The sequence below is a fragment of the Channa argus genome, chromosome 18 (genome assembly GCF_033026475.1).
Source record: "Channa argus isolate prfri chromosome 18, Channa argus male v1.0, whole genome shotgun sequence".
Classification (NCBI taxonomy): domain Eukaryota; kingdom Metazoa; phylum Chordata; class Actinopteri; order Anabantiformes; family Channidae; genus Channa; species Channa argus.
Window position 1 is genome coordinate 17,076,595 of NC_090214.1, and position 17,233 is coordinate 17,093,827.

The 17,233-nt window shown below is 36.9% G+C and overlaps 2 protein-coding genes across 5 annotated transcripts in view; both read right to left on the reverse strand.

Moving 5' to 3' along the window:
- The window catches only part of igsf9a (immunoglobulin superfamily, member 9a), a 49,531-nt gene extending 42,455 nt beyond the window's left edge, over window positions 1-7,076 (reverse strand). Inside the window, exon 1 of one of the 2 annotated variants that reach the window (XM_067484213.1) lies at window positions 6,800-7,076. The gene's annotated coding sequence lies outside the window, so the exon portion shown is untranslated. Of the gene's footprint in view, window positions 1-1,270; window positions 1,372-6,799 lie in introns of those variants that run through there. The other variant, XM_067484214.1, reaches the window with a different exon arrangement.
- A 533-nt stretch (window positions 7,077-7,609) lies between these two features.
- Window positions 7,610-16,803, reverse strand: tmem230a (transmembrane protein 230a). 3 transcript variants are annotated; one of them, XM_067484852.1, is made up of 5 exons: window positions 13,267-13,379; window positions 12,027-12,105; window positions 10,910-11,024; window positions 10,582-10,704; window positions 7,610-8,532 (listed from the first exon to the last, which is right to left on the reverse strand). In XM_067484852.1, the coding sequence occupies exons 3-5, from the start codon at window positions 11,009-11,011 to the stop codon at window positions 8,392-8,394; spliced, it is 366 nt and encodes a 121-aa protein (XP_067340953.1). In that variant the 5' UTR covers window positions 11,012-11,024; window positions 12,027-12,105; window positions 13,267-13,379; the 3' UTR covers window positions 7,610-8,391. The 3 variants fall into 3 exon arrangements, with proteins under 3 accessions (XP_067340953.1, XP_067340952.1, XP_067340951.1); XM_067484851.1 differs by lacking the exons at window positions 12,027-12,105; window positions 13,267-13,379 and adding an exon at window positions 16,533-16,803; XM_067484850.1 differs by lacking the exon at window positions 12,027-12,105 and having other exon boundaries at window positions 7,611-8,532; window positions 13,267-13,423.
- Window positions 16,804-17,233: the final 430 nt, after the last annotated feature.

Below are 17,233 nucleotides of genomic sequence, written 5' to 3' on the forward strand. Positions count from 1 at the left end.
TGGTGTGGTCCAGCCTAACAGGAAATTGACTTATAGCAGCCCTTTATCCACAGTCTATCTGTACTTGCTTTGGGCCACATTGGAAACAACATCCCCTAAACCTAAGTTATTACTGTACAGTACGCCAATGTCATTTTTGGTAGCTGAGACAAATACTACAGGCACGTGTCTCCACACCTACAAGACAAACATTGAGACGTGTGCCAGATAAGAGCTGCTGTTCAATGTATAAGCTCTTGATTTGTTCACACTGACAGTTCTCTAATAACTATTCATATTTCTTACTTACTTACCTCAGGCTATATAACATTTGCTGACTAGTCCCCACTATGGCTACATATTTTTAGATGTTAAATGCTATTGTTAAGCAAGTTACTAAGCTACTGTAACAGTTTTGGAATCATAAAGCGCTAACGGCTAACTTAAGCAAATCATGATTTCCTGGTCACACAGCAGACCAAGTGTAGCTGTCGCAGCAGTGTATTTTATTTCTAATACTTTTCAGGCTTTTCTTCAAAATTAAAAGCCAAGTTCTATTTAAAGTTTATGTATTTTGTATCTAACCTTATCTGCAATTGCCCCCCCCACCAACATTTAGCAGTGTGTGAGATGGAAATAGGAAGTCCCTCAAAACTGCCCAAAGCAATAGTAAACACTCTACTGTCACATACTGTGTATTCTATGGACTTAATAAGGTACATTTCACACTGTCAAATGTGTAATTCTTGATTGTGGTGTTCGTGGACACCTCAATGCAAAGCACAACGAAAATATAAACTGCTAAAAACACACCCGAAGAGGACACCGGAGTAAACCACTTCTAACGACAGATCGTAAAATAAGAGCAAAACTAAAAAATCTAGTGGATTTGAGATTTTCACCTCACAGCTTGTATCATTTCTAGATGACTTAAAATAGTAACTTACTGTATAACTGTAATAGACCTGCAGCACTAACTGTATGAAACAACAAAGCAAAGAGAACAATTCAAAACCAACGAACAACATCAAATGACTACACTCCAGCAGTTATACCACATTATAACATTTGGCGCGATATGTTGCAGTACAACATACATTAATAATAACAATGAAACATGAATTTGAATGGATTTTATCCTTTTATATATATTTGTTTATCATATTTTATCACAGCTTTTTTCATTAGTCGCTCTAGCACAATGGTGAACTTTGGTTATTTATACAATGATGTTTCAAACTATACAAATGAGAAAAAAGATCGATAATAAATTATAAAGGTAACTTATTACATTTGAATTGTCAGGTTAATGATGTCCTTGTCTTCTTCAGTGATCTCAACTCTTAATACGTGCAGTAAACACAAGCCCTCCTCCCAGTGCCAGCACAAGCCATATCTGCTTTCCCTAACCATAAGGCTTTTATGGGCTTTGTCATTTCATGGCCAGGGCAAAGTCTGAACCGGTGAAAAACAATTACGCAGGCTGTCAACAGCTGCTGCATTTATTCCAACACACTCCCATGCTTCAGCAAACAGCACAGCATACACAGATTCCCCACCCAAAAAAATAAATAAATCAAAGAAAGTCTCAATCTGCAGAACGCCTGCTGATCCCGGTCTATTGGTACATCAACACACTTCTATCCCCTGCCCTTCAGCACCCTGGCTTTATGCAAAGCAGCACAACACAGAGTTTATCCTGAACTTTTACATTCGAATTAGACGTCAAGTGTTTGCAGAGAGTGAGCCAGACAAGCCGAGGTAAAGCTTCAACATTATGATTCTGTTGCTTCTCATCTTCTCACAGTGGGTGAGGATGAAAGAACAGCACACACACATACACACACACACACACACACACACACACACACACACACAGACAAATTAAGACTGCCTGTTGCCATGACTAAGCAGCGGCGACTCTTCCCTGTTTGGCACGTAATGAACAGATGCTCAGCGTCTTCCTGTCCTTCATTGACTGCTTCTTGCAAGTTAAAAGAATGGAAATGATAAGGACTGAATACCCTGTAATGACGTTCATCATTTCACTGATTAAAGAAATGTAACCAGAGATTTCTCCTCTGCATTTTACACCAAAACACAGACAGCTACAGATGAAAAAAAAAAAAAAAAAAAGGTGTTTATAGTTTTATTGCTTTGACAAGGTAGGACTTATTTGTGTGACTGGTGAAATAGCAAAGCAATAAAGTAGAACAACAGCGGTTAAAAAAAAAGTGTGGAAAGAGGGAGAGCAGGGAAAGGGTGGCACAGCAACAGCAAGGAGAAAGATGAGAGGCAAAAATAATAAATAAAAATCTTGTTAAGCTGCAGGACATTTTCTGTCATTAAATGTGAACCAAAAACTTTGAGGGCTGCCAAACAAAGCGGCCTGCACAGGTGAAACGCTCAGCCATGGAAACACAGTTGGTCTCTAGACATTTTCCCTCTCAGGCGAAACCATCCTTCCTCTGACATTGAGGACATGCATAAACATAAGCATGGTGACAGCCCTCTGGAAAATGTTTAAAGCTGTAATAAATGAGCCAGTAGCTCACAGAAGAAAGAGCCCGGTCTCGTACAGATTTATCAGCTGACAGAAATAGAAATGTCGGTGACAGGCGTACTGCTGGATTTCTGTGTTGTTGCTGTTTTAATCTATATAAGAGAAAAATGGGGACCAGCTGATTGATCTCGTCTGAGGCACAGAAACAGATTTATCAGCAGCGCTGCCTCCTCTTACCCCACCACACTTGAAATCAAAAGATAAAGCAGCTCCTACTGTTCACATTTGTTTTCTGATCAAAATCCATTCTGTTCCCACGAGTGCTGCTATGGTCCCTTTTGTTTTGGTCTGCATTCAAATACTCTCTGTCTTTTATAATCTTCCAGTTAGTGCATTTGACAACTGCAGGTATTGTATTATTTAGGGAGCATGAAACACATGGTGTGTAGTCGGTGTGAGTTAGGACTGTTTCAAGGCCATTTTTATCTGCCAGAACACTTAATTGGACATTAACCTCTAACCAGAGTGAAAGGAAAAGGGAACAAGCCAAGTTACTAATGTGTTGTGACCTAAAAACCACAAAATAACATCTATGTTTTTAACCTTGAACTAAGAAAACCCTAATAGCACACATTTCTCCTAAACATTTTAGAAACATGAGCTGCAGAAGGGGCGACCTGGGCTAGAGTCAGGCTTAAAGGCCTCTGTGAGATTTTGGACTGAGAGAGAAATGTGGTGAACTGTTTAGTTATCAAACCAAAGTTATAATCTTGAATGCCACCACTGTGTTTTTCACAATGCAACTTCTAAATGCCACCAATTTGAATATGGCATGAAATAAACAAAATACACTTGTCAACACAGCACTGGAACTTATGGCACCACAAACAGAAATTGACTGTTTTAAAATGTTTTTATTGCTGCAGTAGTGCAGACAGAATATTTCCTCTCTTCTAGTAGCAATTCTGAAGGTTTAATCACGGATGAGTTTTGTCACACCATGTCCAGGAACTATTTCTTTTGTCCTTACTATATACACAGCAATTCTGAGACCCTTGGTTCTGATTTACAGCTATGGCCATACATTTTGAGCTAAGTGCTAACATCAGCATGTGAACATGCTCACAATGGCAAAATACTGGTAATATGCTGATATTAAGTAGGTATAATGTTTCCTATACACATCATCTTAGTTTAGTGTGTCAACATGTTACAACATACTTAGCAACACAATTAGCACTGAACACAACGTGAACCTGGGGCAGATGTGAATGACACTGATTTCGTGAACATTAAGTCCAATAAACCAAAGTTCTGCACAATAAAATTCGGACCCTACGAAGGCATTAAAGGAAACGTCACAGCATCACTAAAGTTATTACAGTTTATCCTGAGGGGAAAATGGAAATTCACACAAGTTTCATAGTATCAATATCTATCCAACTAGAGCTGGAGAAAAAGAAAGACCATCAGACGAGTGGCACAGCTCAAAGTAGGGACTTGAGTCTGCGTTTGAAACTTGAAATCTAGAACATTGAGTCAGAAGTCTTAGGATGTGACCTGCTCGTCTATAAGAATCTCAGAGTATCCTCTTTTGCTTCATATACACAACTTTGGAGGGAAATTCTTTAAATGCTGTATTATTTTAATGGTCAGTATTTACTTAAGTGTGGCACTTAACCTGCCGCTGAGAGACTTAACCCACTGAACATTAATGACTATATCCTGATAAATTTCAAATTAAAACAACAAAGCTTCTTAAACATTGTTATTCAGATTGTTGAGACACTTGTTCTTTTTTTAACACAGCTGAAAAATGCTGCTCAATGGCATTCAACCTTCTCTAACCCACCTCTCACTTTAAAAGTAACTGTGATGGTGATTAAGTTACTTCACATTATTCTCCACCATTTGCTCACATTATTTTGTCTGCCCCCTGTAAGTATACATTTTATTTTTTCATGGCTGGCACATGGTTCAGAAAAGCCCATTTTCAAATTCAAATACAAGCTTTCCATCACAATAGGAACCCTCTTCATGCCTCAGTTTGATGTGCACTTAAGAGAAAATAGGACAGATTGAAAAGAGAAGTGAAAAAAGGAAAAATAAAAAGGTTTCCACTGTGTGGGTATTGCATCTCTATACACAGAGTACAAACATTAGGTATCTTTTCTGTGAATCAGAGAGCAACAGGGCATATCCACATAAAAGTCACAATCTTTTTGTTGATTTCATCCATAAAATACACTTTAAACAAATAAAAAAGCAAACAAAAAATCATCAATACAATATCATGGTTTTGCAAGTCACACAAGTATGTGTCCAGCAACAGCTTTTGCGACGTACGTTTTAATTCTTTGCATTAAAGACCAAGAAAACAAAATGTCTATATTAGCTTTTTACTGTGAGTGATGAGGAAGCAAACCTACATGATCTCACTATTTCTTCCACAAGTAGTTTTGTTTATTTCACATTAAATATGATTTCAAACAACTTTATTATCCCAGAGGAAAATTACTCTTTATTCAACGTTTTTTATTTATTCTTTTAGTCATTATTTGCTCTTCTTGGCTGTTTAAATAAAACCCTAAAACCAACATTGAATCTTATCTAGTTTGATCTATTGTCAGCCTGCAGCCTTGGTTAGCTGCTTCGTCCGAGCCACAGGCCTCCACTGTTTTCCAAAACCTATTAGAAACACATCAGCCAGATGCTGCACTCCACTGAGTGACATATCTTCATTCCAAAATGCATAATCGTCACAAATATTGTCCAAACTGTTGTAAATAGTCTGCATTCAGTACATGCAGGGAAATGTTTGTTAAAAATATGTGGGTAAATCATGCTAGCAGGCTGACAAGTGACCAATCATGAGTAGAGAAGATTGTTGGTTTTAGCGTCTCTACGCTGACTGAGGACATCAGAATTAATTTAGAAAATGGCTGAGGATATTGTGGGAAGGTGTCGAATGATAAGACAACTGGGTTCATGTGTCTTTGAACAATGAACATTTAATAAATAATTCATTTTGCTTACTTGAACATATTATAGCTGGCAGTTGATGGTTTCCATTCATATGAGTGCAGCGAATTCCTTAACATAGATAATTGATGACTGGAGATCACGCTGGCCTGAGGCCTCTCAAATGTTATTCAAAGTCACCCTATTGTTAAGTGGTGATTCAGTGAAGAATTCCGAGATGACTTTCCTCTCACAAACTACCTTGTTAAACAAACAGCAGTGAGAATTGCACAAGGACGAACCATGCAAAACCACTGGTATGGGGTTAATAGTGTTTTGCTGGGGATAATTTGCATCTCCTTTACTGTGCTTTAAATATCAGATGGGCAGTATTCACTTCATCCGTCTGGAAAACTACTTGCCCTTCAAAAAAAAAAAAAAAAACACTAATAATAATTTCCACTCAGCTCCCAGTGATGATGTAAACTTTATGGAAAGTATTATATTATGTGAAACAGGGCCCATCTGGCACCTAAGCCGACTCTTTTAAAACAGAAATAGTTTATCATAAATGAAAATTGTCAAGGTGAAGTAATGCGAATATTCCTTAGAAAATGTGGTAAATAAAGATAGACTTTAGTCCTTTAAAGTCAACAGCACAAAAAGATTTCATAACAGGGCTCTGGCTTTGAATACTGCACTACTGTAAGGCATAGTTACACCTGAAGTAAAAGCTGCTACCTGTCTCCTAAATAAACTGAATTGGATTTAGAATAAAATACCATATCAGCTCATTCTGCTCCTCTTTCAACCACGAACATAAAGTGCAAATGAACAAATTTCACACTTATGATTGTAATGAAAATTACGTGTAGAACCATGTGTAATGTGTAATCCTGGATTTGTAAAGGCAAGAATGATATGTTGAGTTTTTATATATTTTTTATATTTTATCCGTGTATTTCCATACTTTATAAATTTTTTTCTCATTAAAGTTGTTACACCACTGTCATTTACAAATCAATAAGGTGGAAGGTGAGCAACACACAGGTGTCTGTATAAACGAGATACACAGAACTAACTGGCATCTGGAGGTTTGAGCTGGTCTCAGGAAGTGACTGCAGTGGAGTTCAAGCTCCACAAACTTTGTCAGTTTCGCATTTCACATTATAATTTAAAGCCGCCGAAGAAACTCCATTACTGACGTTGAAATGCATGACACGGCGCAGAGGATTGAGAGGAGTTTTTTGCGCTCACCGCTATGAGCTCAGAGCATTAATTTCTCATCGTTTTTAAAGCTGCTGGAAGTCAGAAACACTTTCAGAATTATTAACTGCTTTTTTTTTCATATCCTACCTGTAGCAGGGTAACTGACAGCAGCTAAAAACACATGTTCCTTCTTCTTTTTTTAAAAGTCCAACTTGTGCCTCCGTTTGCTCCGTTTGCAGAGCAGGTCACGGTCTGGATGGATTTTTTAAAAAAAAAAATGTATAAAACAGGCCTTGTTCCTTTGTGTCGCTGGAAAAGAGCTGAAATATGAGCGTTTTCTCTTCAAAACCCGTCGGCAACAGGTGTTCATTTCACGTCCAGGTAAGAGTGAAACACCGACGCACTGCGCTGATCGCTGTGAGCTCCCCCCTCCTTTCCTACCATCCTCCCCCCACTGGCTGCTGCCGTTTCCGTGTTGAGTGTCACAAACTCGGACCGCATCAAAAGTTACTACCACACATATTATGGCTTTAATATTTGTGGTGCCCATTTTTAAAAAGTGTTTGCGCAATAAGAGCATGAAAGTTGGATTGTGATTGTTTTTGTAGTGTGCTTTAATCCCCATTGTTCCTCCCTTAGTGGTAACCACAAGAGGGTGTCGTTTACCTAACGTTGGAGGCCAAACCTGGAAAACAAGTGAAACATTTTGGACCTAAATGTCCAAAAACATGACAAAAACTATAGAGCATATATTCTTACCAAGAGTGTGAAAGGGGGCTTTTAAGCATATGCCTAGGTGTCACCCATGTCTCAGTCGACAATTGCATGATTTATTTTTATACTGTGGTTTGAAATGAATGATTTTAGTTCTTAATATGCATTATCAAAATAGCTTCAGAAAAGGCTGCTACAGCCATGACTCTAAAACAAATACAACTTATTCAACATTTTCATTTTTTATTTGAGATAAACATGTGTACAATAGATATATTCATGGATTTATTTGTTGTACTTTAACTGCTAATTGTTTTGTTGTGCTAAAAGATGAAAAAAATAAAATGTTTTCTTTATTTAAAAATACCATGTAGTCGGAGAAAGTAATTCATCTTTGGATAGTACTAGAAATACAATTTTTCATGATAAAACATAGCGTCCTGTCTTTTTCGTAATATAGACTAGTAACAAAAAAATATTTCTTTAAAATTAAACAATACAATAGCATTGCATCTATGCAATAAACACTTTTTCTCAGTGTGTCAGCTCATGGTAGCACATTTACATTCAGTTTCAGACACTTTCATCCAAAGTGACTCAAGTGAGGGACACAGACGGAGTAAGGTGGTAAGTAGACTCCAAAAATGCTCCAATGCTTATCCAAGAAAGTAATGCATCCACAGTTTGTTACAGCAAAGTGCTGCTGAGTGGTTGTGGCTTTCTCTACCTTTTACATGTCTACCAATAAAGTTGAATCTATTAAGCCCCTAAGGTCCATCAAGCTTTGCTGTGAAAGATAATACAGCGAAGGGCAGAGAATAAACAAGACAGGATTATGAAACATTTAAACAGTTTAAATCCTGTGCATGGTGCACCTGTAGATAAGAATACATCTCCATGGTAAAATAATAATAATCCTAAAATGATTTAATAGTTTAGCCTTTTCTGCTACTTACATCCAAAAACTCAAAAGTGAACAGCAGGCAAGCATCTCAGGATAAACAGTGTGATAAAGGAGGTTGGGCTCAGTCACCAAAGTCTGGGATGTCGTCATAGGAGTAACCCCGGTAACCTTTGGCAGCAAAATAGGCGATTCTCAAATGGTAAAACCCAGGAAGGAAAACAAGTAGCCCTATGATGATGACAGGAATGGTGCGATCTGGATGCTAAAAACAAAGAAGAACCTGTAATGAGGATTTATAAGACAACATTTTTTATCTGTTGTTTGTCAGACCCCCTATTCTGGCACTAATACGCGTTTTTACCATGTGCAAACAAACATCGTGCACAGAAATCCAGTACTTGGTAATGAGATGGTGGAGAAAGCATCACAGAGTTCACAATGCACCCGGCAACATACTTATCTCCACATCGTCTGCCACAACGATGTAAACATCCTCTGACTGTAGGGAAAAGGCGTGCACAAAGCACAGCCGACATGATAACTTCGTCTGTCTGAAATTTTCTTTCATGTAAATCATTTCACATACAAGGCAGCTAACCACCAGGGGACACCGACAGCCTCTGCTGACACAGTTTCATTTCACCACCAGATGGCAGGCTTGTGCACTGCTCAGTCTCACTGGTTTTTAAATGAGATACTGCAGCATGAGCCAGGTTTGAAACTTTCTCTCATGTACATGCTCTACATGATGTACAATACTCAAAGGCACTTAAATATGTGTTTCACTTTATTTGTTTGTTTGTTTTTTCCATACCTGAATATAAGAATTGAATTGCTTCAAAAACTGGCCTTTTATTTTATGGTATGTAATTGTTTAGTTTAACTGTTGATTGTGATCAGAATATCTGTTCACAATTTGCTGAAGACAACGTTAAGCCATGAGAAGCACTGGCATTCAACACGCACACACACAGAACAGCTCCAACAAAAAACTAATTTAACCACATGTTCAACTTTCAACTCAAAACTTCTGCCTTCAGCCCATTCCTCCATTATCCATTGCTTGACCCTTGTGTAATTTGTGATATTAGATACACTATTTGAACTCACGTGGGCAAGTACAAAACTCAAATACTTTAAGGCGGCCTTCATGTCAGATCACATTTTCTACAAATGCAATCTGCTGACTGGAAAAATCATTCACATTAACCTCCTACTGATAATCACAAATATGTGCAGGCGCTGTTATCTCCCACATGGAGTCATGAATTTTGGAAGCTGAAGTCACAGCAGGGGATCCACTAATGTTGGCACTCTAAGGTATACAATACAAGAATCATTAGTTAAATTCAAACACACACAAAGCATCATGGGCCAGGAATAGCAAAAGTGCAGCAGAAACTGGCGACAGGGCAAGAAAATGTCAGAATGAATGTTCAATTACAGCTAATTAAAGACAAGATTAACTGCAGCATAAGTATTTTAATTACTGCTTGAGATATAATTTTGGAAGTTGATTTGGCTCTCTAAACAAGTGTCAAAAGCAGGCTTGGGCATCAAACCACAATCCTTTTTTGGTACTGGCTGAAATGTTTTTATAGCACAGACTATCAAAAATTGCCAAGTACTGAAAGCTGGCACTGGATGTATGGTAGGATTCACTGCCTTGTTTACTTATTCTTTCATCCGATAATTTGTGGTTTGAATCTGAATGTTGCCAACTATTACACTCTTGTATGGCTGATTATGTTTAGACAATGTTCAACATTTGATGAGCAGTGCCAATCTTTCTATCTAACCTAACGCTTGGAAAGAAAGCGATTGTTTCCCCCACAACAACTGCTTTAACATCAAGATGCAGCTTCAGACTTCCTGAATCAAACTGCCACCAGAGGTGTTTGGAGACACATGACAAAAGCAGAAAGACAAAGCTTTGAGTGCTTATAGGAGCAACATAAACAGAAATATGTTTTCCAAACAGGAATTTCACTGATGACAGACAGGAGGTAGGCAGCTTAGACAGAAGCATTTACTGCTAAGAATACAAGTCTCCTGCAAATCCATTTGTGATGATCACAAATGGATTTTCAGGAGACTTGTATTCTGGGAAAGAGTCTGACAGGGTATTTACCAAACATTATGGGAGGAAGTGACATGCTTAACAATGAGCTTTTTGCCAACGCAACAAGAGACTGAATTTCAATTTATATACTGGGGAAACATTTCACACAGTCGTTCCATTTCAGATCTAGATACAAATGTGTGGGTGGCCGTTTCAACTGATTTTATTACCTGAACTGACCAAACTCACCTCAACCTTTATGGTTTCTGATAGAAGAAGGGCCCCGAAGATTATCAGTAAGGAGCCAATCAGAAACAGGAATATTGCTAGTGCAATCGCCTTGTAGGGGACCTTTGGTGGACTTTTCTTGAACTGGAAAGTATCCACAAAATATAACAGTTTTTTTTAAGTTCTCTTTACTATGGTTTATGATTGAACACTGTAATGATTAAAACTGTTCAATAATAGTCATTTAACTTTAATTAATCAAGTTGTAGTAAATGGTTACCACTTCAAAAAACTGCACAGCAAATCATAAAGCAGCACATCACAGAGGTGGTGTCAGGTTGTGTCTTACCTGTAAGTCTATGTAACCATCGTCATCAGCAGCCACCCGGGAATACTTGACTTTGTTATTGGATATCCCCGCACCCAAAATGTTGCTTCTAGCTGCCTTCATTGTGGCATGGAAGCTGTTTGGAAAGAGAGAGAATGGTAAATTCCCCAAGACAGCTTCCCTGGCCCAATCTTATTTCGTTTTACCAATTTACTGTTTGCTTCTCGTTTATTGATACAAACACAGAAATAGCACATAGCTACGATTCTGTTTAAGCAGTACAAAATCTTTCATGACATATTTATATCATCTGACAAAGTTTCTCACAAAAACCTGCTTTGACCAAATCCTCTGGTTTGTTACAAGCTACAACTGAAAGCAAATATTGTAGGCAGACTGCGAGGTTTTTAGTTAGCAGCAGAAGATACCCATCCCTGATTTTCATTTTAGTTGTGTCACTTCTGATTGAGCATGTAAACACTGACATTTTCAGCCGACGTCTGATAAACCACTCATTTTCACAGTTGAAATGAGACCAAGGTCACTGACTGTCTCTGTATAGAGTATCTATTAGTGAAATGAGATGTTCACAGCATGCTGAGCTGTCTGTAGAACTTCTGATCATTCAGTTTTTCCTTTTTTCCAAAATTTGATTTCCTGCTAAATCTGATCAGAATGGAGACCGAATGAAGCATTGAATTCATAAGATTTGTTTTTCCTACCCTTCAAGCACACAGCAGGCAAACAATCAATTCAAATGATTCCTCTGTTGAAAGACATTAATATTAATCTAGCACTCCCTTTTCAGCCATGACAGTCTCTGCTTCTCATCCTAAATGCTTTTTCTTTAATGTATTGCTAAACAGCCAGCCAGTCAGTGTTAAAGACAATTTACTCATTAATTTCAAAATCTTCACAGATATCACTGTTTCACTACATGCAATATCCACACACAAGCAAGAAAAATCCTGCAACAGTGATTAGCCCCAGGGGGACTCTGAGGTGTGTGACTACACATATGATCTGATCTTCCTTAAGGTAAAAGTTTTGTTTATGCTGGGAAATCTTGGCTCTGTGAATACATGCACTTGAGTTCCCCACAAGAGACTGAATCCATGAATCAAAAAGCTGTTCCTACTTCAACAGAGTATGGAGGAGATTTCAGGAACATTCTGTTATTTTGCTTGCAGCTGTCACATCAACTCACCACCAAGCCTCTGTGATGAGAAAAGCTCCAGGTTAAAGTCGTTGTGCAGCTACAGCAGAATACTGTTGATTTAGCAAAAATGGAGGGAAGTGTTTGCAAACCATTTTTTGGATATTCCAATATCAGAGAAAAACATATGCAGCTTTGCACAGAAGCCAAAACTACATATGTACTAAATATGTGGTAGTGTTCATTAGCATTCATGTGGATCGGTTTTAAAAGGAGAATCAGAAGCTTTAGTGCTTTTCCATAAGATTGTTTTGACGATTTTCATAGTAACCTTTGTCTTGTACATTTCACACATTAAAAAAAATAATGTTAAATGAAGGATATATTTAGTGTCACAGTCGATGTTCATCAAACCAATTAGTGAATTCAGGATTTGTTTTAATTGGTCAGATGCTTTGTATAAAACACACATGTAATTTACCATTTATGTTATTATAGTTTATAAAAACATACATGACAGTTTTTGAAAATGTGAAGTAGGGCTTTAACAGACTTTGGCTACATCATTCATTTACAACAGACAGAACATCTGTCACAGAAGAAGTGGTGGAAGTAAGGGGACAGATTTGCTACAGCATTTCAAACTACTAAATAAGATAACATTTGTAAAACTACCGTTTAGCATGTATTTGAAAAAGTTATAAATATGTTTTTAATACATTTCTTAGGGCTTGAGGTTGTAGTGAAGTAATTTCGACGCAGTGGTAGTGGTGCAGTTTTACATTCAGGTTGTGTTTATGGCAGTTGTTTAAACACACACACACAAACAAGCACACTTAAAAACTATTGTCCATATTTGTATTTTGAAAATAGCACAATATTCTCCTGCAACTACTGTGTGCAATACTACGTTAGTATTTTAAATCACAAACTTATCTGTCATCTAAAATCACACCACAGGCTGTGGCTAGTTACTGATAACAATAAATAAATCGTTTGAGTACATTTAGAACATTACGGTTCCGAAATGTTTTGTTCAGAAGTGAGTGAGCTGCAGAGTTAACCTGTGTTTTATGTTAATAAAGACAAGTAGCTAATGTAACTAATTAGCTGGAGCATTAGCTTCTCAGAAGCTATCAAAGGCTAACAGACGTTCTCGTAAACTAACGTGGACAAATACATACATTTAAAACGCGTGTCCCTCTCGTCTTTTCTCTCTTACCTTCAAATGAAATGTAATAAAAAGTGTAAATGTTGTTGTCCAACTCAGACTACTGCTCTACAGTCAGATCTACAGTCTTCACATTAATGGAAAACCTACGTCAACTTCCTTATTTACAAACAGTACGCATGCGCATCGTCTCCTGGTTCGTGTCCAAGTTGTGCAAACAGAGTAAAGTCAGTAAAAAAAAAATTTCCAGAACTTTTGCTCATGTGAAAACGACAACCCCTCAGCGTTAAAGTATTCTCTTTCACCTCAATAAATTTTTATAATTTAAAAGTGAGATTTGCCGTAGCAAATCAAAAAACTATACTAACTAAAAAATAAACAAATAAAAATCAATCAATAATTAAAAGTTTAGCAGAAGATCTTTTTACCGTTAGATTATTTGTATATAGCTAATAGCGTATTATTTTTTTTAAATTCACAGCAAAAAACAGTACAATTCACACAATACAAAACATAAAAAGACAACACATGTGTGATCTATGTAAAGTGTGTGTTTGCTTGTGCATCAGGGTTGGAGGATTGAGGACGGGTCGTGAGGATACACAGAAAAGGTGTAATTATAAGAGAAACAACAGTCAGGGGGGAATAGGAACGTAGAGTACAGGCTATAAACATGTTCTAAGCATGTACATTGTATAATTATCGTTTTTAATAATATAAATAAACTAATATTACATTAGAATAAATTACCTAAAACTGCACAAAAAGACAGAATAAAACTCAACAAAAAAATTCAACAAAAACCAAAAGGAAACAAAACTATACAAACAAACATTAATAATAATAATAATAATAATAATAATAAGACACAATTGGGGCCTGGGCATAGACACAAAAGAAACTGCACACATCTTACAGTTCATGGGTGCTAGAACCACAACTTCTGGTAACACAGGTCAGTTAGTTAGCTTATATTGTTCCTCTTTATGGCTGTTTTCCGCCTCTTTGATGTTGTTTTACCTTTTAGAGGTTGGGTTGTGTACAGTATTGGCCCATTTAGTCATCTGTTCATGACTGTTGGCTAGATTAATGTAACAATGTGATTGTTCTGGAGAAAAGTATTTTAAATATGCATAAAATTATTTCTGGAGTACAAATTACAATGGCATGCTAAGACATAGATGAAGTTATTAGTGCATATGCTTTCATTTATGATCGTTTTGTTGATTATCAAATATTATATTCAAATCCTACATAACCACAGAAAAATGTTGACAAAGTTTAGAAGTAAAAATGTTACTGTACTTTAATGCTTTTACTGTAATTTTAATTGCTCAGCTTAGTAATCAAATTTCACTCTACAGCATTCACTGAGGGGATTTGTATTTCTCTAGTTATTTGGGAACTAAACTGCTCTCCAGTGGGAGTTTTTAATAAAATTAGGCTGCCTGTTAGCTTGAAAAAAATGTTTAAGACTATTATTCATGTCTCTTACAAAATACCTGTATTCAGTACTTCCACTAGATGTATATTGTTTGGTGACAACTCAATTTGAGGAATGAAGGGACAAATGTCTCTTCAAACCCACGCCAACTCTTTTGTGTTTCCTTTTGTGACAAAAATAACTCCAGCTTTTAAGACATTGTTGGGCTGCATAAAATCTTTCATTCTTTTCCTGATGTGAGACTCCACGAGCAAAGAGCTACTTTATTACTGTGGTTCATTAATATTGGGTTTATGTGCTGTCAACATTTTCCATAAAGTAATGATCTGAAACTGGTTCCTGGTGAGTGTAAACTACTTGTATCAAGAAAGAGTCAGCTTTGTTAGACATGGGCATCTAGAGTTGAAAGCAAAATAAATATGTATTAGTTAAATGCAACTAAAGGAAAATATCCCTAATGATGGCTTTACTTCTGAGATCATCTTAAAAGCCTTTAGAGACTAAACATGATATCAGCAACCTTCCTCTGGGGAGCCTTCCTTCTATCAGTGGGAGTAAGAATCAGACAGGAAAAAAAAGAGAGTTAAAATAGTTTAAAGAAATCCTGATATAATTATCAATGATCAAACGAGCCATGAGGCTGCATTTATAGACCCAAGTGCTCTGAGCTACAGGTACATCTCCTGTGTTTCATTGCACACTGATTTATAAAATACTGTGATACTAAGGCAGCCTAATAGTTTATAAGGTTAACATATAGTAACAACAATCAGCCATCTTAGCAGCTGAGCTACTGTAAATGCTAACATCAGCATGCTAACATGTTCACAATGACAATGCAAATGTGTAGTGATTTTCATGTTCACCATCATAGATTAATGTGTCAGCATGCTAATTTTTGCTCATTAGCACAACAGGTACAACTAATGGCTAAGGAAACTAGTAATATCAGTAGTTTTGCAGTTATTTAAAAAACTATTAGAATTACTATTCTGCAGTTAAATGCCTCCGTTGACCAGTCAATTTGAAATTTACAGCCATGTCAGTCCAGAATCATATATGAATCAGTTCATGTCACGTCGTGTCTAATCATTAATAGGCCCAAACGCACGTTTGTGGCAAATCTTATCAAATTCCCTTCAGGTGTTTCTGAGAGATTGTGCTAAGGATAATAGGACAGACTGGACCTTACAGTAATCTTGACCTTTGATTTTTGACCACCAAAGTCTAAGCAGTTCATCCTTGAGTCCAAGTGGACTTTTCTAACGTTTTGAAGAATTTACTACAGGAGATACTGAAATATAATGTTTAGAAAAATACCATGGGTGAGAAGTTGCAGTGACTTTGACCACTGAACACAAAAATATGATAATTTCATCTTTCAAGCGTTTAAGCGTTCCTCACAGGAACAGAACAGACATATATTTGTATTCAAGTGTACATTGTATTTTAGAATAAAATACAATGTACACTTGAAATGATGTCAGCAACATTCCTTTATGTCTATGTTAAATCAAAAAAGTGCACCAGCTCTTTGAACTGAGAAATTTATGGACCGTAAAGTCCATAAAGGCCATAGAAAGATTCAAGTAAACACTTTTCCAACTAGAGTTTCCCAGACTTTTACAAACACCTCTGGTGAACTAAACTGCCAGTATATAAAAAAAACCTCTGACAGTCCCAAACTTTCTTCATTATTTAATGGCCCAACTGATACATTTAATAAAACAGATACGATCAAAACAAAAGGTCTTGTGGTACATGGTGCACTGAACAATCGATCAAAGATTTCATGGCACTTTAATAACACTAAAACCTCTTTCGGGTTCTGTTCGTTGGAAAGTGCTCAAATGTCACTGCTGAAAAAAATTACCAGAATGGATCATTCTCACGTTAGTGCCAAGGTGGTTCCTGCTGCTTGCTGCCATGGAAACAATTACTTTGCCTACAACATCTTATTCTTTATATCCACAAGATGTTAGGTCATACTCCAGCTCCAGTAGTTAGAATGAAAATCTCCTGAGATAGACGCATGCAGACAATGATCCACTGTGGCGACCCTGAAGTCACGGGACAAGCCGAAAGGAAGAAAATTAAAAATAAATCTTCCATACAGCTTGCGTTTGTGTTTAAGTCATACTAGTTTAGCTAGCTCATCATAAACCAACAAAAATCAGGAACCTTTGTACAGTCAGAGTAAATTATTTACTTTGCCAATCCCTAACCCTAACCCTCTCTGAAGTGTCTGACCCATTTGTTGTTGTGTGTGACGTGGTGCCATAGAAAGGTACTTAGTTCTCGTGAGAGTTCCCCTGGAAAATTATTTTAAGGGTTTTATTTTAATTTAAAAAAATGCTACATAATTGGGCATTTGTAGACACATGTAATCAATCAAATTCTTCAATTCTGATAATATCTCTAAGCTAATCTTCTAACAAATGAAGTCGCAAAGTGAAAAATATTTACCCTGGGCAAACATTTGTATCTCATGGTTCTAAGACAACATAAACAACTGAAAGAATCAGTTATCTGTTTGTTTAATCTAATATAGGTTGCAACCCTAGTATTTGCAGC

What these genes read in the sequence shown, in the direction of transcription:
- tmem230a (XM_067484851.1), bottom strand. Translation starts at nt 11,011, where the DNA reads ATGAAGGCAGCTAGAAGCAACATTTTGGGTGCGGGGATATCCAATAAC. An exon ending in ATGGTTACATAGACTTACAG is followed by an intron (nt 10,705 to 10,909) that starts GTAAGACACAAC and finishes GATACTTTCCAG; the next exon opens with TTCAAGAAAAGTCCACCAAA. An exon ending in CAGAAACCATAAAGGTTGAG is followed by an intron (nt 8,533 to 10,581) that starts GTGAGTTTGGTC and finishes CTTTGTTTTTAG; the next exon opens with CATCCAGATCGCACCATTCC.